This window comes from Atractosteus spatula, chromosome 2, assembly GCF_055471065.1.
Source record: "Atractosteus spatula isolate fAtrSpa1 chromosome 2, fAtrSpa1.hap1, whole genome shotgun sequence".
Lineage (NCBI taxonomy): Eukaryota > Metazoa > Chordata > Actinopteri > Semionotiformes > Lepisosteidae > Atractosteus > Atractosteus spatula.
This window is the reverse complement of record NC_142707.1, coordinates 20,483,963-20,506,611: the sequence shown is the minus strand read 5'-3', so window position 1 is coordinate 20,506,611 and position 22,649 is coordinate 20,483,963. Positions and strand designations below refer to the sequence as shown.

Below are 22,649 nucleotides of genomic sequence, written 5' to 3'. Positions count from 1 at the left end.
AGCTTGTTGGCATTGTCGAGATGTGATTAAAAGGCAAAGAAAAGCTCAGAATCCCCAAGCGATATTCCCTGAAGCCTTAGCCGTGCATGTAACTGTGCACTGGAGTATAGCCCTGTCTGGGGTGGAACACAGCAATCGTTTCTACACCCTATTAACAGTCACCTACCTGATCGTAGAAACTGCTTGAAAGAGAAAATTAGTCCTTCAGCAGAATATATCTATAAATAGATAGCAGTGAGGTAATTCCCCTCTAGAGCTGATGCATACATGAAAGCATGCTTTGAAGGGGTAAATGCAAGTTCTGCATTAAAACATCAAAAATCAATAATTAGATGATTTCTGTCTTTAACATTAAATGACATGGTGTGGTAAACCTGGGCTCCTATTGTTCTAAAAAATCTTTAGGTTTTAAAGGGAGGTTTTTTTTAGGTAGAAAATTGCCTACTGTACCTGCGGAAAAGAACACGCAGGAGGTGATACTGTCTGTTCAGGTGAGCTCTTGTCCCTGTCTGCCTGCTTTGAGAGCGTTTTCCAGGAGGAGAAGAGTTAACGCTGAACAAAGAGAAATGCTCGGCTCTCCCGCTGACAGACCTTTCGGAATCTGAAGGGCAGCAGTGCTGTGCCCTTCGCAAATCACAGCATGAATAATTGATCGTGGCCAAGAAGTGCATGTTGCAGGCAGGAGTTTGTTCAGCTCTGCAGGAATATGTTCTGTAAACAATAACCAAGGGCACTGTTCCCACCTGCTCAACTGTGCACAGCACCGGGAGCCTGGAGAATCTGCAGTCGCTGGAGAGCTGGACCTCCGTCTCTTGGTCTTGTTGGGGAGCTGGCTGTGCGTGCGGGGGGACGAGTGGGCCGTGTCCCGGCTCTAGAATGTGAGACGGGAGAGTAATGTACTTGAGCTCCCAGGACCCAGTAGAAGGGGTGATTGGTGCCCCGCCCAAAGAAGGCACCAGCGGACTGTGGCGGTATATCTGCTGCCAGAGGCGCTTTCATGTCTCTCTCCTCTCATGTAGGTGTTATCGCTATTTTCTTCAATTTCTGTCTAATATTGCATGAGAGAATGTATTAAGAGGGCCTGCTTTCATCTGCTGTTGTATATATAACGCATGTCTTGCTTGCAGTAATGCAAGGTCACACTATATTCGTTTTTCTTATCACAGGTTTTCTTTTGCTTTTGATGGGAAATGGAGTTTCTTTTGCCGTTTGTTTATCCTACAGAGAGTTTAGATTTTCTTCTCCATGGTGGGGGTTTTTAATACTTGGGTAGTTATAGCTATAAATATCAGTAAGTTTTCTATTGTTTTATCCCTTATACTGTTGTGTGGTATTGTAGAAAGTTCTAATTATTTTTTGGACCTTTTCCCCCCCTTTCATTTTCTTCCCCAAGTGTTACTATTGTAAGAGCTATATAATTTGTGGTTTCATGCCTCTTTTTTTAGTTATAACTACTCCTATCTGGATTTATATTTCCATTCAGATTTGCTGTACAAACTGGCAGTTATATTATTATATAATGCATATGATATTCCCATTTTAACTCATTAGCAGACAGGATAAAGGATTTTGATCTTTGCATTGTGCTCGTCAACATTTTGGTGAGTTGGTGTCATACTGTACATTGAGTTTCATAAAATACCAAAGAAGGCTGCAGAAATTTGTAATGACACTTATTTTTTTTACAATTTCTTACAATACAACGTTTCAGGAATGTTGTAGCATTTGAACGTATGCATCTAAAAGCGCGTACACTGCAAATTCCAGACTAAATACCCATTATAGCAGAACAGCATGTAATGATGACTTGATTATTAAACTAGCATTCTGTGAAAGTGGGTTAGAATGACACTGAAGTGAATGGTACTTGAAGCAGTTTGCATTAGTATTGAATTTATATTGAATAATCAGCACCCTGTGAGAAGAAATGAAAGAAATTGATTCAGCTGGTGAAAAACTGTGTATCCAACCATATGCAGAACCTTTTAATTCAAACAGTAGTTCTATCTGATTTGTATAATTGCAATAAAATTACTACTAGCTGGAAAATCAGTGCTTAAACGTGTAACCACATCAATCGCAGGGATGCCAGGGAAAGCACAACACTTTAAGTCGACCACTATAATTCTAAATTTAAGCTTTATTGTAACAGACGCACGTTGTTAGGACTTGAACTAGGATCTAAATAATCACCCTCCAGCCCGATTACTCCAAACTCTCTATGACATTTCCCATAGCCAAGATAAACGCTACGGAAGACAGAGAAACGAGGTTAAAAGGAAACCAGCATGCATGTATTTATTATAGGAACTGGTGGGAAGTGGTCTCTTCAGGTCTTCCCCTACCTTCTCCTAAGGCTGAGCAATGGTCATTATTGAATTGGTCTCTCAAGTAGAATGTATACTAGTTTCACTGTTTGACAAGCCAAACCGCCGTGCGCATACAGTATCTACTGTAGCTACGTCCTTCCAGGTCCCAAGCCCATAAGTACTCTGTAGAAAACGATGTAGTGTTATGTATCTTTCTAAATGTTTCTCAATAAGTGGTGATTGTAAACATGTAAAAATTCCCTTCACAAAACAGCAAAAATATTCTAGTGGAGGGTATTAGGCTTCTGCACCAATCTATAGAGTTTATCCTTCAAAATGGCGTGTGTTGATTTCTGCTGACATGAAAATATAGTACCAGCTTGAATTTCCTCCAAAAAATCTATAATAGACTTCTTCTGGATCCTCATCTTTCTAATTAACCTCCTAAATATTTGGTTCTGAATTAGTGTTTCTTGGGCATTTATACATTAGCCCCCTTTTCAACACATATTTTCAACAAGCATATTCTCAGATGCCACCAAAAGCTGCTATGGCAAAGCATCTGGAGATTCATTTGCCTTGCCTTTCCAAAATGCAGCAGTGAAACTGAATTCCTACAGGTGTAATGCCTGTCTGAATTAGGTTGTGGTGTTAAAACTACTGTGGTGACAAATGGTCAGTCAGCACCATTTAAAGACCTACCCTCAATGTAGTCACACCGTAGACAACAGCTAGACGTTCTTGCTGAGTGTGGGACTTGTTGTATTGGGATAGACAAATGCTTGTACTTTCTCTTGATGCTCTGGGATCTGATGCAACCTAGACCATTGCCAGCAGCATCTGTGTAGGCCATAAGCTTGCAAGTTATACATGTCAAAAAGTCAAAAGATGATTTGAATGGTCAAAAAAAGGATTCACATTCTGGGCCAGAATTCCATTTTGCACCATGTTTCTTGAACTTTCAAAAAAATTTCTACAGTAATGAACATGTAAATAACTCTTATGCGTTATTTGCATAACAGTAAAACCAAAGTCTGTGATTGTGCATAATCTTTCCATGTGGCAACATGTGAAGATCTTAGCAAAGAACCCTTCGGATCACCCTCAGTAGCTGGGACATCATCAGATTCAAACCCGTCAAAATATACAAGTCACTGTACTTTCCACGAGCCAAATAGGAACCAAACCAAGGTGGATAAGCAGTAATGTAGTTTTCCATAAGACCCATTTAAATCCCATTATTGACAGCATCTTAGGCTGCACTTAAATCAAGAAGTAGAAGAACTTTAAGTGTCCCACATTTGGAAACCATTAGCAGGAGGTAATGCTCTCCTAGCTAGCTATCCTGTTTATGGTATCAGTTTTGTGCTGTGCTGAAATAAGGAAGCCCTTCAAAACTGTTTCATGGCTCACAGCAGTGTAATATGAATAGTTGTTTTCAAAAGCAAAAGTGAAGTATTATTTTTCATTGCAGTTAAAATTATACATCATTAAATGAAGAAAAAAATATTTTTCAGGCTTCAAAGATTATCCAGTCAGTACATATTGGATTAAGATAAATTGGGCAGCAGATTTTAGTTTATAGCAAATACATCTCCCAACTTTACTGTTGTGTATAATAGAGTATTACTGCTAAGTGAAGGTTTTCTGAATATTGTAAAGCCTGAACAGTTACGCAACACAGACTGTTCTGCTGTTAAGTTCCGGAGTCTTTCCGATAGAATGCTACTGGGATTATCATGTGCGTTATACTGTATTGGTGTTTACATGGAAAACAAATGTTTTGGTCTGCTGAAGTCACTTGCCTTATGTAATCTTGCAAATGTTGCATCATTTGAAGACTGGACTGCACTCCTAGGTTTTGAGGTAGTGTGCACGACACTTGGTCTGTTTTATGTGGTCCTTTTTTATGTGCATGTCTGACTTTCTTGCAACATTTGTATCATGTGTTACAAAATGTGAAGATGAGGCTGTAATTGGTAAATCCTGTCTTGATTACTGTAAGGGTAGGAAAATAGTGTGTATGTGTATACAGGGTGGAACTGAAAACCTTCCCAATATGATTTTGAATCAAAAAGTGCTGAAACTGAAACTTTGAGGGTGTGTGCCATATATATTAAGATGTACATCCTTCTGCTCTGTTTTCAGAACCTTAAGCTTCAACTTGTAAGGTTTTCCTTTAATTACATTTGGAAAAACAAAAGCTTTGACTCCCTCACACATGATTTCAGTTAGTTTCTCTCTTGGCGTAAGGATCTCATTATCCCTTTGAAGTCCACTTTTTCCATGTCATATTTATTTCAGCTTTGTTCAAAACAAGTCAACAATCCAAAGTTGTCCAGTTTAGCTGACAGCTTTTAAAATGAAAAGCTGAAAATATCCTGTAAATCCTCCCACACCCAGTGAATATAGTGCTTCAGTCTGTTTTTAATGACTTACTGCCAGTGTTAGGTTTCACAAACCACTGTGTCAGTACAGTGATGGAAGAACTCAAAGGAAAACCAGGTTAAGTGGTGTTGGTGGACCAGAAGATAGAACTCTTTTCTCTGGACCAGAATTTCCAAGTCAATGTCCCACTAAGATGCTTGGGGACCCAGTATTGAAGGAGTTTCTTGAGATCCCTCATATTAAAACAGGGTCCTGGCTAATTGGTCATTGAAGATCCCATGGTAGTGTTCACAAGACATGGGCTGTCAACTTCCATGTCCTGCCAACTCTGGCCTTTGTCAGTAAGCCAAATTCCCACTTAATTCAGATGTTAAAGTCGTTTCTCACTTGTCAAACTGATCTACTGTGTAATTGGGCTGCCCTGCATTTCCACGTTGGGTGCTGTGGTACTGTAGATTAGGAGGGTCCTCTTCTGCATGTAAAGTGATTGAGGATCATTTGGGATACAAAACACTTTATAAAAGCAAGTATTCTTTTTTCCCCACCCTGTTTATTATTAGTTCAGAGGAAAAAAAATAATTTTAGGTCTTCTTAAATGTCTGCTTTTGCTTCACTTTGTATTTGTTGCAAAGAAATTTGTTTTTGGACTTTGAGAAACCATAACATAAAAGCATAATATATAGAAACCATTACATTAAAGTACAAAGTTATCAGACATCAGCTATTGGTGGGGAGGAGAAAAGAGTAATAAAATGTCTAAAACCACCCCTTGTAGGACACAAACGTTTAGTGCTTGACATGTTCTCTCAACTGGAGGAACGAATTATTAAAAGGACTCCACGAACAAGCCTCACTCTCCTCCAGTGAAGAATGATCACTCCTGATTCCCTTGTTTTGCTTTATCAATTTGTGTACTGGTTATGGGGAATGAGGAAATAATTTGGGTGGGTGTATGGGATGCATCAGAATAATAGAGAAACGTTTGAAGTACTGTGGGTAACTAACATACTTTCCGGGAAATTTTAATTGAATCAAATGTGAGTAAAACAATCACAAAATATAAATGCATGTACAGGTTTTAGGAATTAGAGAAGAGTTTGGCTGCGAGTTCTTGTTCTTACTTTCCAGTTCGCAGTAAAGCTGAGATCCTTAGTGGATTCCAAATGGCCAGTCAGCATCGCCTTCATCACGTCTCATATTGGACGCTGTCAGAAAGTGTCATTCTTTACTGTCAAACTAGCTTTTACTGTCAGAAGCCGTCCTTCAGTGCACACAGTGTGTTTCCTGGAATCTCTTTACAAGAGCATGTGTTCTTGTAAATGATCCAAAATGACTTTCAGAATGTGTTCTTGTCCTTTCAAAAGCTGAGGGCCATTATCCTGCACAGCAAAAAAGATTACTAGTTTAAACTTGCTGAAAATGTGTTCTGTAAAAATTGAAAAAAATATCCACTAGACTCAGCATGTTTCCCTAATTTATTTTGGCATTTGATTTTGATGATGGAACATGAAGATTTGAATTTGCACCATTGAAATGTTCATACCACTTTGAGGATCATTGATCAGTTTGTTAAATTGTCTTACAGTACATTGCACCATAAATCTGTTTTACACTGTGTGTGCTCAGGCTCTCTTCATCGGCGAAATGGCCATTTGATGTCTTGCACCAGTGATGTAAATGCACAATTCCAGAACAAAATAAAAACCACATTTTAACAGAACATTGAACTTTGTGAATAAAGTTGGCCCTAGCCGTTTGGATAGTATTACAATCTGAACTTGGAAGAACACTGAAACAGGATTAAGTTTACTTAAATTTATTCTAATCTACTAAGACACTAAGATACAAGCACACCTAATGGTTAACATTTGGAGTAATTTGCCAAGCTATGCCAGCTGATAAGGTTACAAGAGCCAGATGTACATATGGATTACAGAAACTGAAAGTCAATAATAGAGGCACTTCATATCGGTAATGGAAAAAATATTACATCAAATATCACAACCTAGACAAAACATTTCTTCATATTTCTCTCCTTTCAAGTGTTAAGCATGTCCTGAGCGCTGCTGTAAATAATTTTCTCAATCATGCGCTCATTTGTTTTATACGAGTGGAATTCCAGTCCAGATTTTTCAGGTTACTTAAATGCAGACTGGAGCCTGGTATGGCTTTGTTTCTTATTCAGAAGAACACCATCTGATCGGTTTGTCTGCTGTGACAAACTGGGTTTTTACACCCCCTGATGCAAGCTGCCCTTTTGTTTGTTTTTTTGCCTTCATCACTCTCCAATATCGCAGATGTACTCTCAATTTAGGATGTTAGGCATTTCTATAGAGGAATCAATCTTTTAAAATATTTTTCATTTCTTACTACCTCTGTTAGAAGCCTAGGAAGACAGGTGACTTTCTCAGACAGCCTAACCCAGATATTTACTGAGACTTCACAATTCTCAAAATACTTTATAATTGAGTGTCCCGCTGTTACTTTCTTAAGCTCCAAAATAATGCTAGTTTATAAAACGGAAGAGTCGTTGTTGGAGTCACTGTTGTATACCATGGCAAACATGGGTATATTACTCATCTGTAGCCTCACCCCAACAGTATCAACTGTATTCCTGACACCACTCCCCAAACAATAGTCATATATACATGTGCATGTGAGTACATAAAACTTAAACTGTATAATGAAGTTAATTACCTGGGCTTTTCGTTGCATGTGCTTACAAATGTGGAGATTTTGAACATAAAAATAATGTTAGTATCAAAAGGACCCCAGTCTCAATTTCTGATGCACGAGAATCTTTTTCCAGTTTTCCTTTTAAGAACTGGTTTGGGTTTGTGTAGTTAAAATGAGGGAAAAAAAAAGTGGTGATGACATTGATAAGAAAACTTAGATGTCAGCTACTGTATGTATTAAGTGACTCCACCCTGGCCTTTATAATTGTACTCTCTCTTTTATCATTTTTAGCTATTTCTTAGAAACCACATTTCTAATGCGGACACATTTTATAGGCTCTAAAGTGGTAGTGGAAAGAGAGGTTGGAGCACAGTACTGTCTGCTTTGTTGTACAAAAGTCGGGAAGTGGTTCAAGAGTAATTCATTTTACAAGGAACACAGCGATTTAATGAAATCACAAAGTTATTTTTTCCTGTGTCTTATTAATGCCTTCAGGAAGAATTTTCCAACAGAATTTATTCAGGAATCTTATCTTTCAGTATTGCTTATACCATCCTGTAATTTAATTGTAAAGAAATTATTGAACTGGAACTTTCAAAACAGGTGCTTCGGACTTCTACAAACAACATAAAAGCTGAATGTGAGCTGTAAACTAAAAGGAAATTGTAACATTGTGTTTTGTTACAATGTGACTGGTTCATGTCGTTACCTGTATAAATAAATCTTTCAGTTAAAAGAAGCTTGAAAAGATCTTCCGTTTGTCCGTAGGTCCCACATTGCCAAGACAGAACCCTCAGTTGTCCCCTCAAGTTCAAAATGGGCCGTCGCAGGAGGAGCTGGAAATTCAAAGAAGGTAAGCTCCAAATTCAAAAATCCCCAGGATCAGAGTTAAATTCACATGAACATTGACATTATCTAAAATTGTTGGTATCCCTAAACTTGGCTTTGATTTATGTATGCTGACTGGCTTTAGAAAAGTGATTATGTAGTGAACCTGTACTGTACTTAAACACCTCTCAGCAATGTTGAATGTAATTTCATGAATTTCTGATGGCAGTTTTAGAAAATAACCTGCAAATGAGATTTTTTAACGCTGTGTGACACCCATGAGTGTGTAATATTATTGGGAGCCATACAGTGCTCCTAGTCATCGGTTAATGTTATTGATGAATATTTATGGATTCTTTTCCCACTGTCAAGTACAGACTCCAAGAAAACTACTTGAGACCATATGGTACATTTTTGTATATTCTTTCATTTTTAGAGCAAGTAGTTGATGACTGCTTTTTTCTATAGGGGATTGCATGTCATGTCTTCTGTGCTCGTATGGGGATTGTAGTACTGAGGCATATTGATAATTGGCAGTTCTAAAATGAAAATTGATTCCAATATTTTTAATATAATAATGAAATGCCTATCCTTATCTAATAGATTATGCTCTATGAGGCTAAATCTTCAGTTTAACCAGCCTTATGACACCAGTAAAGAAAAACAGTCTGATTTATTGTTTTTAATTACCTCTTCCTCTTACATTTTACAATACAGTGAGGCATTTCACAGGACATTTTTCAAAAGCTATTTTGTATCCTTGAACAAGACTTCTTTTAATTTCGAGTCGTATTTAAATCAGCAAATATGAAAATGACAGGGTGCCTTTTGCACAGTACAAGGTTATGTTCAGGGTCTTTAGATTGTTTGTGCTCTTCCCGTCTGCAACGTACAGGATGCATCATTGCAATTTAGATGGCAGAATTATTCTAATTTTGTCTGCCTGAGATCTCAGGAGACCAGAAGATAAAATGTACTATGCATCTTGAGAGGTTACTGGTACTGATAAGATTGATTAGGGCACTGAATTACATGCCTCTTTTAAAGTGCTATACTGCATTACACTATAGTAATTTGTGTGATTAGCACATTCCATGGCTTTGTGAATTTTTTTGCATTTATATTACTCTAATAATGAGTTCACTGCTGTCCTCGTCACAATGCCATATCATTCTTAATCAAGCACAAATACAACTCGGTCCTTCCACCTTGCTATATGTCCTGTCTCTGTGAATAGAAAAATGGGGGAATTTGAGAATTTCCTGCAATTGATTTCATGTCCACTTAGGATCAAGCATGTCGCAACGCCCCATCACTCAGTAAAGTTCAGTTCAGTAAATTTTACCTGTAGTCAAATTGGGTCTATCAGATCCAAACACAGGATCCCAAATTTTAATTTATTTAAGCATAAAAATGTGCCTATATAAAAGTGAAACATTTCAGTCTTTGAAAGTGTTTTTATTATCTTTAACGATAAGGTGGCTATTAAGACACAAGAACGCAGGCTACCAGACTCTTCTGCCCTCTGGTATCTAGTTGAACCTGGAAGTATATTTTTGGGTACGGTGGCATACGTTCCCTATATGGGTATTGCTTATAGCTCCTTACTGCAGCGAGCTGAACAGCAAAGAGAGCAGGGAACCAGCCACCTGTAGGAGTTTGGATAGTCACTCTAGTCCTTCAGGCCTTGATCAGATATGAGAAAGCAGTGACTAATGCGATTAATTCCCATCTCTTTAATTTATTGTTCAGAACATGAAATTAAAAACCGGCATTTAAATCACTAATGATCTTTCTGGAAAGGTTTGTAAAGGACACGCCAATCAGAAAGGAAGCAAAACGCCATTTCTGGAGGTATCTGTTGTGTGAAGTTGCAGCCTTTCCTATTAATGTTCCAGTGACGGGTGACCTTTTAATCCAACGGACACTTATTATATGAGTAGAGCAACGGTTCCGTATGTTGAGCTCCAAATTAGGTGCAATAGTTTCAATTAAATAAATTTGTAACTGAAATTACATCCTGTAGTGGTGTGACTGACCTTTTTGATTAGTTATAATATGAACTATGGTTAAATACGATATCCATTTAAGTGTGTCATAGTTCCCATTAGACTAATATGTGAATGCTTTTTTGACTGCTGACTGAATTATGGTGCAGCAACATTTTTTATTCATTGCTGCACATGAACATTGATCTAAATGCAAAGAAGTTCATAAGGTGAATCTTATTAATTAAAACTGAAAGAGGAGGGGTCTTAGGCCTGCTAAGTATCTCAGTTAGTAAAAATGCAAAACACAGTTTGAACTTCCTGATTGCTATGTCACTAATTTGAGTCTGTGCAACATCATTGGTCAATTTTGACTGGGTTTCCTGGTTTGAGTGCCTCCAAAGTTAGTTTGGATTTAGACAGTCAGGGTCATGCATGAAAACAGAAATTGAGTGGGTAACTTGTAGCTAATTGATTCGAGGTTCTCTTTCTGACATTTCTTTAAAGAAGCAATGATATCGCCTTTGGCAACATTGCTGGGCAGCATATGGTGGAGTTTTTATTCCATAACCCTTTGCATAAAAAGAGTTGCATTCTCATTTTTAATAACACATCCCTCTAGTTTCCACTTGTGTCCTTTGGTTGTTTTTCACCGATTATGAAGAAAGCTTGAGTTTCTCTGCACCTTTGAGGATTTTGAAGACAGTGCTTGAATCAGGTGCTCTCATAGTCTTAACTTTTTTAAAGACTAAAAAAAAGTTTAACATCAGAGAAGTATATTCCTTTAAGACCAGAAATGGATCTGGTTTCTCTTCTTTGGACTGCAGAACAGCAACATCTATTTTGTTTTGGCGTGAGTAAAGTCGTACCCAATTCTCTGAAAGAGGTTTTACTAACACAGTTTTAATATAAAATTCCTTGTTTTCAATATTTAATGCTATTCTTGTTATTCTGTATAATATTTTTGTTTCCTCACATTATCTAGATCATGAAAATGTTTGTATTTTCTTTTTCATGAGCAGCTTCTTCAAGCTCACTGTTTGCCGTTTTATATTTTTAACTTGTTTTCAAGTACACTCTACACTCTCATGTTACACTCTACACTCATCTACATTTAGCAGTGTTAGAGGTTTTCTCTGCTATTTAATCCTTGTGCTTTTTAACCTATTTGATTTTTTTTAACGTACCGTGAAATGTCACCAGCGTTTCCAATTACACCTGTTATCATTCTGCTAAATGTGACTAGTTTGGTAATTATAGCAAAATCTAAATCATTGAGAAAAAAATCCAGGAGTTTCAGTTCAAATACCTGTGGTGTTCTGGTAGTCTTATCCCCCACCCCCCCTCTTGATCATGAATCTCTTAGTACACCGTTTTTAATCCATTAGCAAGTTCTTAATCTAAACACATCAAACACTTCTCCAATATGGGACTGTCAAATGCTGATTTGAGTATCCATGAAAAAGATCAATGAATCAGTCAAAGGGAAAAAAGGGAAAACTGAGTGGTCATTCGCAGTCCACCAAATTCTGTGGTAACTCTTACAATAATGTCTCCAACACTACTGCACCACCATATACCATTCATACTCAGTCTCGTGGACACTTACACTGAGGGGTTCAGTGTAGTCATGGTTTTAAAAAAATCTTTACACCACTTTACAAACACTATTTTCAAATTATGTATAAGCCTGCGAGTTCCTGATTCCAGGCCTTTTACAATAAAAAAATTGAAACCCTCACTTATCCTCTCAAATATGGACCAACCTTTGTACACATAAGCATCTTAGGAACCAGCATCACCTTCCTGTACAATCGGAAAGCCCCCAGAGGCTAGTCAGCTCTCTAAAACTAATGCCAATTTGTGTGAACTGTTTCTCTAAACAAGAAACAGGATATAGGCATTCCATAGATACAAGCTCTGCTTGACTGACACTAAAAACAAATCTTTACTTAAATATAAAAAATACAATCCTCTGCCTTAATTTACTTCCAGTCTCTACTGTTCTTAGCAAATACCTGTTATAGTTCAGTCCTCAAAGAATAGAGTTGCTGGTGCTTTGGATCTATAGGATGGTGGAACCTGCCTACAGTGTCTTTTTTCCTCCAGTGGATGTGAAAGATCTGAGTAACGTTTGTTGCCAACCCTGCTTCTGCTATAGTAAGCTAGTCTTTCCACCTCTTAGCTTGCTATCTTGTAGCCTGGTTTGGGTATGTTCCACAGAGGTTTCTGCCTAATTGTACCTCGCTTTCCAAAAGATGAGGTTTGGGATATTGGCTTAGGAATGGTCTTCACCCATTTTCTTTTTCTGGCATCTGACCTCGTAAGCCATTTAAAGGCTGCAGTCTTTGTCAGCAACAGCCTTCCCATTGGTGGATAGATGCAGTGGTCACTACACAATCCCTCAACCTGATCTAGGGCACTACAAACTGCATAGCTTTCCACACATAGGGGGTCACTAAGCAGGTGGCCTTAGCAAGCCGTCGGTGTGCCCTCTTTGTTTCCTGGACAGTAATGGCTAAATGGTACTGGATGTTAATTGACTATTTCACATTCCATATTGGTATAACTAGAATACCCCAACACAAAACAGTATGAAAAAACTCAGAGAATGAATGGTAACACTGAAAACGCTATATAGGGGGTGTCTGCCATTCAAAATCACTCTAAAGGATAAAGAAAATGAAGGTCTTAAAAATGGCAGCCTTTAATGTTTACTCTAGCAAATAATAAAAAATAAAAGGTGAATGAAACCCAGCTGTAGGGCATACAAGTTGAAACCTAGTGAAAAATGATGCCAGGTCAAGAAACCACTCGTCAAAATATTGATGTCAATATATCTGTGACGGATGAGTGTTTTCTAGTGCTTTGAGAGCAAACAACAAAGGAAGACGTTGCAAGGCCAAAAAAAAACAGTACTGAAGCTACATGTTGCATTGTGTGACTAGTGTTCAGTAGTACAGTCTGTGTATATTTTATAAGCAGCCTGCACTGCTTTGTGAGACAGTTGAGAGGGGGTATAGACATGTCAGCGCAGCTTGTGTGAAGAGTCATGCCCATAGTGAAGTGCTGTAGTGGGTGTAGCTTAATAGACATCCACACATGTCATGACTCCAGAAGAAAGCACAGGAAGAGGTGCACGTGTTGGGCTCATTTCTGTATCTGCCAGGCAGTAGAGATTCTTGATCTTGAGCAAAACCCTTGCGGTAAAATGCAAGATGTACAGCCAACTTGAAGCCCCAGGATTTTGGTACTCTATGTAAACCTAACAAGTGAAGATGAAAAATCGCAATAAAAACATCCGTGTTTATTTCTCCAGCAAAGATGAAGCACATCTTTTTTTGTTTTGTGCATGTTTGTTGCTGTGATAATGTTGTGTTGATAGTTTGGTCTGGAATCCCTTTGACTTTTTGCAGTTTTGTGCTGTAATTTTTTTAATAATACCAGTTAGAAGAGGTGGTTTACACACTGGAATTTGTGTGTGAGCCAGACTTAAGATTTTTTTTTTACCCATGTGTTCAAAAAGAAGCTAATAACATGTTGAGGCTGTAGAAACATCCCCTCTCATTACAGATTAATCTTAAAGCAGCAGAGAAAAGTTTAAAAGGAGCTAGAAACAGTTCGAAATAGGGTATAAACTGCAGAAAACACTTTACAGCAGGAAATGAAATACATATTACTTGGGCAATATTCATGATAGTCCTTCACATGTTATGGTTACAGGTCCACACTTTCTCTGAAGTGTATCTGTGTCATTTTGATGACGTCATACATGCTGGCTTTTTTGGTTCAAATGGGTGGTACTGAGTTTGAAGACGGCTAATGATATAATAATAAGTGCATTGGGTTGACTTCACTCAGTTGTTTGGATTTGGGCATCCTTATTGCGAAAACCAGATTTCTGCCCCTGAAAGAGCTTTAAAGAAGTGAGACCAGAATAAATCCCAGGCTCAAAAGTAATCTTCCACAGACAGTTTAAAGAAACAAAACTTATTTTGTCTTGAGGAGAGGAGATTGTAATAGGATTTGATATAAGTGTTAAGAAATTCTCAGAGGTATTGACAGAGTCAGTCTGAAGGACTACTTCAAGCTTCTCTGTAAAGAAATAATGTAAAGCACTTGTGGAAGTTGAGAGCTGGTGTATTAGATCTGAAAATAGCTGCCACTCTACTCACTTCATGGGTGGCGATTCCTTCTAGAAATGGCTGCATGCTGTACTTTTGTGTTATGGATTTAGATGCCTGTAAACCGGGGCTAATTCTTGCACCCATATGCACAACGTGCATCACATGTTTTGATCCAGGGAAAGAGGAAGAAAAGGGGTATCTGATCTGTAAGTATATAAGTGTCCACTTATATTCTGATAAGTATTCTACAGTACATTCTGATGTGCTTGGTAGAAAGACACGTTTTGCACCCATGAATATATAAGGAATGCAGACATTGTCCGCATCTTCCTGGAAATAGGACATCTGTGCTTCAGTAATTGTGAAGATTCCATAGCCCAGCAAAAACACAAGCAAGCAGGAAGGCTCTCCCTGTGTGTTATCTTTAATATGTCTTTGTGTTGACTTTGTGTTGACTCCTCTAACCGTATTGCATCATAAACTGCCAAATAAAAAAAATTCTTATGGTGTTACCAGTTCTTTAAAGAGACTGGAGTCAAGTAACTCATAGTGCTTTATAAATGTAATTGTTGTTTTTTTTTATTTATTGAGGTACTGCACTTTGTGGAATGAACCTGTGTGCCTGTGCCTGTGTGCTTTCTCCTGGATAGCTTCGTGCCCCTGCATTCCCTTTAAAACCTATAAAAATAGCCGTTAGATGCAACGTTATACAGGCACCTTGGTGATCCAGATTTTTCATAATGCTTTCACAACATCCAATCAAAAACAATAAAAACTGACATTATTTGAGTTTTAGGACATATATTTCTCTGAATGAGATGTATTAGATGTTTGGTCCACAAGGGTGTAATTTCTGTATGGGGAAGTCTTTTAATCAGGCTTGAAGGATAATGTCCATTGGCTCATTTCCTCCAAAACTAAGCTTTTTTTTTCTCATGTGTGTGATTACCAGTGTGACCTTGAAGGAGTCAAAGGTGCCATTAAGGATTGATGGTTAGCACATCTAACTAAGCCTATAACCTCTGTAGTTTCACACTCCTGCAAATCCATTTGAGGAGTATGGCAATGGCTGGCATAAACAAAAACCCCATGGCCAGCTATAGTGATCTAATAACCTTTCCTTGTTCTTGATTTTGAATTGAGCAAAGGAACTTGCTTGGCTTTTCCATATGCAAACACATTAGTAATTGTTGGATATGTTTAATCTTGATACATCAGTGAATGGCAGTCTTAGCTGCCATTTCTATGGCAGATGGTGATCAGATGGTGATCAGAGTGATTCTTCATAATCTTGATTTCTTGATATTCTGAACTTCTGAACATGCTGCATCTCAGTTTCTCAGATTTTAACCAAAGCTCAAAAGCACAAGTACATATCATCTGTTATAGTGTCTCTGCAGAGCTCCCACATTTCAGAATATGATTCAGAATACTGTTGCTCACCTTGAAGGGCTTGAACGTTTTGCTTCCTGGCTACATCAATGAACCTCATGTTCTTGCATTTAGACTGGCCTTCTTTCTATTCCCAATAATAGGATCTGAACACTGGGAGTGTACCTTGTCTGTTCTGCTGCTTCAAGACCCTAGAATGATCTCCAGCCCATATCAAATCTTCCATTGTCCACCTCAAAACTCACTTTTATACTGTAGCTTTAAATTTAATTGACTTCTACTTGCTTCTTTTTTTATGTTTTTTTCTCAAGACACAGTGAAATAAAACGATGGAACAATGCTAATGATCATGCTAATAAAATAAATGTGATTGTTGCATTATGGAGCTGTCACCTACTCATCCTGACCCTTGAGTCCACTCGCAGTACTATTGACAATTACTCACTGGATCTTGTGCAAACCATTGATTTTATAATTGCTCCACAGTCTGGCAACATCTTTGAGTATACCGAGATTCCAGAACCCGAGCAGCTCTAAAAGTGTTTAATTCAGACACAGGTGTTCATCTGCCATTAACCACAGTCCTGATTCCCAATCCTGAAATAAAACTTATCAGGACAGTAGCTAATGCTGAACCTTGTCTAAAAGCTAAAGAAAAGGGACCTGCTTTTAAGACGTTATTCAAAATTAAAATTCACCAACAATATATTGGAACGTGGTGGAGGTCGATCTAATCACTTGTGGTGGATGATTTGTTAATTCAGCATCATGCACAGTGTTATTCAGGAGTTTATTCTGTTACCTTTGATGTAGTTTATGTGGTCCCATGTACTGTATCGGACCCATTGAACTTCAAAATATGTAACGCATTATCGGTTAAGCTTTGCAAGTTTATTGGTGATAAATTCAAGGGGAAGGGACACCTGCTACACATTTCCTAATCAGTTCAGCATAAGCATCTCCCAGTGTTGATCTTCTTGACAGATGAATTATGTGGTGTAAATCAAATACTTCACGAGGACATACAGAGGTCGGCAAAATCATTTCTCTTTAAACGTGGGTGGAATCACAGGTGGGAAAAGTAATTTCCTGTGGTAAGGGCCCCACGAATACAGTAGATCTGGACCAGAGGATCTTTTTAAGGCAGTGTACAAATTTAGCATTACGGTGTAACTTTTTTTGTTGTATGATGCAGTCTGTGGTGTGCTTGTTCCTTATAAGGATATCGGTCCAAATCTGCCATTATCTGCTTAAATACAGGGTTGTGATTTCTTTTCAAAAGTATGTTTTGTAAATGTAATGGAATTGGCAGTAAGCCCTCTACTCACAGTTACTCCTCCAGCCTACATCCATATTTAGCTATAGCAGTCAATGAAAGAGGAATATTTTATGGTTGATGTCATCCACTGATGTGAATTCAATACACTTCTGGCTCGTTACTGCATTTGTGGCAGAGATTTAGCAGAAGGGAATGGGTGCCAGTTGCTTGAGCTTGAAAAGAGCATGTCCTAAGTTTCCATCACAAAGCTTTGTTCCTTCCTGCATGGATAGGATACTGACATTTTAACTACTAGAGGGATCCTGGAGTTTCTCACAGAGTTTAACATTTTATTGGGAGTCAAATGAAATGTAGGGAATTGTATTCAATTACCCAAGGCAGAAAAGTAAGAAAACCTTTGTACTAGGCTTCATGCAAAATGTTTTTAAAAGCAGTGCAGTTGAACTGGCCATTTCTATCTGGTGATATACCTTCTTAACACATTGATAAAGCAATTGCATCTTAGAAGGCCAATTTGATATTAATTGTAGATGAATAACAGATCAGTGTGCCTTGGTCATTAAATAAGTGATTTTGCAGATAGTTTCATATATAATTAAGTGCTTTAAGTATTTGCTGAAGTTTTTGCTGATTACTAATCGTACTTAGGAATGTCTAACTTGCTTAAAGTAGGACCCTCGAACGATGCAAGGTTTGTATTGTTACTAGGTCCTTGTTAATTTGTAACCTGTACTTACAATAACTGGAATTCTGTCTGCCATTAAGGTGTTTGGGCTACTATAGTGCTCTAAGATTAAATGCGATAAAAGGCGTTAAACATCATATTAACTTGCAAACCTGTTAAGACATAAACCTGTTAATCATGTTGAGCTTGATTGCATCTGAACTGTGGGTGATCTTCAGAGTGCCTAAAATGTGGGTGAAAACTACCAGTATGATTACTCCCTGGTGAAAAATTGGTGCAGTTCTGAGTGGACATCCTGATAAAAATTGCTTCGTTATTCAAGACTATCAATATCCATATTCCACCACCGGCTTTTTATATTTAAGATTAAGTATCTTTCACTGTGGGTGCTTTTATTTAACTGTAGTATCCCCTAATACAGATGAAGCAGTCACATTTCAATTTTTAAATGATTTGCCCAATTAAATAGCTTATTCATACTATACAATGACCTTCCATTTGTTTAGCTCTAGTCTGTTTTTTTTCTGGCAATCTTTTCTGCTGACCTCACTCGTGCCATGTCGGTAGTACAGTCTCCGAGAATGTCTGAGTCATTCGTCTGTGTGAGCTGCCAGCACGCTTTCGCAGCTCCTGTGCTTCATCAGTGTCACAGCGTTTACTCTGCCTAAATATCTTAATGAACTCCCAAGGGTCTACAAGAGAGGCATGCTTAGCCATGGCCAGCCAGTGCTGCTGACTCATTCCTACAGCAACTGTAATGGATGCTGATGACTGCCAGGAAACCACTAATACTTGAGCTCAGGTCATTGCTCAATAATGACCATTGATCCAGATGATAGGAATGGCAGGAATAACTGGATAATATCAATGAATTCCGTCTTCTAATTGTACAAGACTGAGGATGTAAAGATGTTGGATCCCATTCTATCAAAGCAGTAGGATATGAGAAAAGGGATGCAAGTTTGGAGTGGATTCTTGGTGAACAACGTGGAAATATCTCTTGATAAATTTTGTTATCATGCACTTGTGAGGTCTGTAACAAACACATTTATGTGTTTGCTAAAGAGTCTTGAGGGAGAGGGTTAAATGAAGAAACAGCGCTAATAATAAACTTCATCATGCAATGTAACTCAGTCTCACAGTGGATGATATCAAAATCCAATAATTACCCTTGTGCTGACTCGCAAACTCCCAAAGTCCTTGTTCTCCAAAGCTATCAGGTGTGCAGACTCCAGAATTCATGATACTGAAATTTGAAACAACTGAGGTTGTGCTTAATAGAAAATTATTCAACAATGACTTTAATTTCTGAGCAATATTTAAAACTATCAGCACTGGAAAAGATGAGTAAGTACAGCCGACTGAATGTGTTTGGACATAGCGACCATCATTAGTGCTCATTACCAGAACAAAACAAAGAGCTTAAATAGAGTAAGACAGTATTCAGTAGTACCTTTTTCCAGTATTTGGCTGGGGAGTAAAAAAAGATTTTTCATAAAAATACAATTCTCTGTTGTTTAAAAAGTAAACAATAAACATTTTAAATTATTTCAGAAACACTTCTGTACTATGACACTTCATACATAACACTTTATCCACTTAATTTGGTTACAATAAAATCAAATAGAAAGTTCAAGAAGATAATTATGAAGAGATTTTGTTAAAATACCCAAAATGTCAAAAACACTTTGATTCAGGGTCAATAGGTGTATGGTGTGTCAATACTTGTACATGTTAAAGTATTTCTACATTGATTTCTTCCTGTGAAATGTTATGTATTGGAGATGTCTTCTGATAGCACTTTTTGATACAGTTGGAAATCAGATTTGAATTGTCATGATGTTGTAACAACATATCCATTTTAACATGGGCATGAAAAGGAAACCACATTGCTTCACTTGTTATTAGATTTAATTGTAAATTTCAAAATTACAGTTAGTTAAATAATGATGCTGACTGTTACAACAGTTAAAATCTGAGCAGGAATGACAGCCTAATGTACTGTAAGATGGAAAACTTGAGCTTCTGACTTTGCACAATGGCAGTGTCCAAAGATACATATACAGTATATTTCTTGTCTATATTTTAAGTACTGTTTGTAAATGAATTTATATTGGTGCAAATGTAATAGTTCCTTATAAAATAATCACATAATTCTCCAATTATGGGTGATGAGCCATTCAAGGTAATGCCAATGGTTGGATTGAGAACTTGTTAATGGATATAATAGATAGAAAAGAGTACAGGTTAAAGGGTGGAGCTCCAATTGGGGTGATGTAGTTAGTGGAGTACCACAGGATTCTGTACGAGAACCAATTCCTTATTTGTTTAAATGATCTACTGCCTGGTATGCTTAGTAAACCAGTCAAATAACATGTTAAAATAGCAGAATATGTACATAGTGCACATGTGGCAATAGGATTTTCAAAACAACTTGGAACAAAATTAGACAAAGATCTGGCACATATTTACTGTGGACAAGGACAGTTTATTAGCTGAACTAGAAGACATTGATCAAGAAAGTTGTTGTCACAGTATATTAATACATTATTTACATCTTCTATGCAGAGGGGGGTCATGGGATATAAAGTGCCTTCCAAAATTATTTAAACCCTTCAATGATGTCCCATTTTGTTTACTTTCAAATAATTTTTAAAGTGAATGTTTTAATCATAATCTTAAAGCACAAACTGAACACGTCTGTGGGTGAAATGTTAAAGCCTGCTAAGAAAATCTAAAATTTTGATTGCGTAAGCATTCACTCCCTTTGCTGAGATAACCCTAAATTACTGATGCACTTACTATGACAACTCACACAGTTAGTTACTGTAAATGTGCAATAATAGTGATTTGCTTGATTTCAGAATAAATACACCTGTCTATGTGGTCCCTCAGTCAGATAGTGAATTTCAAGCAACAGTTCAGCCATGAAGATCAAGGAGTTTTCAAAACAACTCAAGAGATAAACTTGTATTAAGGAGAAACTCTCATTCTGCGATGAGCCTACTGTATGTAATGATTTCAAACAGTGTAAATATCCATTTGAGCATGCTGAAGCTTATAATTAAGAACTAGAAAGAGTACTGTACCACCCAGAAACTGCCTGGATCTGCTCTCTTGCCAGACTCAGTAGCTTGGCGAGAAGGAAATTTGTTAGGGATACTGTTGGCCTCACAGTAGTGCACTTGAAAAACCTACAACACTCACAGTTGAGATGGGTGAAAATGCCTACTGTTATTTATGAAAGAGTGACAATAAAGAAAGCATTACTGAAAAAAAAACATTTAAAATCCCCTCTGGAGTTGGATAACAAAGGATTTGCACAAACTTGTAACAAAACTTTTGGTGGTCAGAAATGACCAATTTGCAATCTGAGTTCAGTCTGGAACAGACTTTAAAATGGGACTTTTTTGCAACTCATTCCATAAAGACAAGGCCAGTGCTGCACTAGAGTGGCTAAACAAGAAGAAAGTAAAAGTCTTTCAGTGGTGCAGTCAAAGTCCTGGCTTGAATCTGGTAGAAAATGTGTGGCAAGACTTGAAAATTGCTGCCTACCAATTTGATCAAGTTTAAGAGTGGGCATACCTGTAAATTGCACTATCCAAGTGTACCATGTTGGTAGAGACTTATCCAAAAAGGCTAACAGCTCGAATTGCTCCCAAGGGTGCTGAGTCACCAAATATCGACTCATGTGAATATTTATGCATTCAGCATATTTGTGTTTAATTTTTCTTTGCATTTTTTGCTTGTTAAAATTTTCATTAATTCTAGCTAGGCATTCCAGTGTGTGTGCATTTAAGTATTGACTATAATATTTCTGTCAAAAAATGTGTTCATGTGTAATTCAACAAAATAAGTCATCACTTGAAGGGGGTAACTACATTCACAAGGTGCTGCATAGTTAAAAATTAAGAATATAAGATTGTTAAAAGTGTAAAGAGCACTAGTAAAACCTGATGTGGAAAGATGTGTTCAAATTTGGGCAGCGTGTTTGGAAAAAGGGAGGATTCTCAGTCTTGAGAACAATAATCAAGCACATTCCCGAGATTAAAAAGAATGCCCTATATTAATGGTTTCCTACATTAATAATGGGTCTTGGTAACCCACACACCTGTTGCTTTTTGTTACAGCCAAGTCCTCAGTTACACAGTCAAACTGTTCATTGACTTAGGACTAATTTGAACTGTTTTGGTGTTTTTTTCCACCTTCTGAACATGTAGCTTTAACTGTTGTATTTCGAAAGTAGAATAATATCCAAAATTTGTGATTGGAAACAAAATGCCAATATTCAGTTGAAGCAACTTCTTATATCAAGTAAGGCTTTAGCTTTAAATATCTAATGAATGTGTGGCTGGAATGAAAACCAGCAGAGGTGTTTAACCAGGACCAGAACTGGGAATCACTGCTTTACATTGACAGATTAAAAGAACTGAATCTTCTTAGTCTTCAGCCCAAGGAGGCGACTGATTCAGACTGATTGTGTAGATGTTGTCAAGGCCTTATGCCAAAACTTATGAAACCGCTAGATCCTCAGAATGATTAACTAGTAAATTAACTATAGAAGAAGGCCGAATGGCCTTCTCTTGTTTGTAACCTTTCTTAGGATCATTTAAACTGTGCAGATTTTTAACAGAATTTTAACTATTGCGCTAATTTCAGTTGTTGAGCTTTTTTAGCACAAGTTTTAGCATTACACACTGCATGTGCTTGATGCTAAATGCTAATGAGGAAGCTGAAAGTTGTGAAGTGCCATGGCTAACTTCAGTGGTAGTGTGCCCACAAGACCTCAAAAACGTTTTTTTCAGGATATATTATCACTGCAGGGATCTGCTAGTTCTGTAAACTATTTTAATCTAGGATTTTTAACAAAGTCGAACTTTATTTTGCTAGAAAACCAATATGTCAGTGTTACAAACTGTGGTGGGTGGATTCAATTAAAGCAAAATGTAAAATACTAAGTTCACAATGTAGTCAATC

At 37.5% G+C, this 22,649-nt stretch overlaps 1 protein-coding gene across 16 annotated transcripts in view; it reads left to right on the top strand.

The window, feature by feature from the left end:
• The window catches only part of enah (ENAH actin regulator), a 153,244-nt gene that overhangs the window by 98,991 nt on the left and 31,604 nt on the right, over positions 1-22,649 (top strand). For all 16 annotated transcript variants that reach the window (XM_088928389.1, XM_088928295.1, XM_088928382.1 and 13 more), the window contains one exon: positions 8,142-8,226. In XM_088928389.1, coding sequence (XP_088784515.1) covers positions 8,142-8,226 — 85 coding nt within the window. The remainder of the gene's footprint in view (positions 1-8,141; positions 8,227-22,649) is intronic.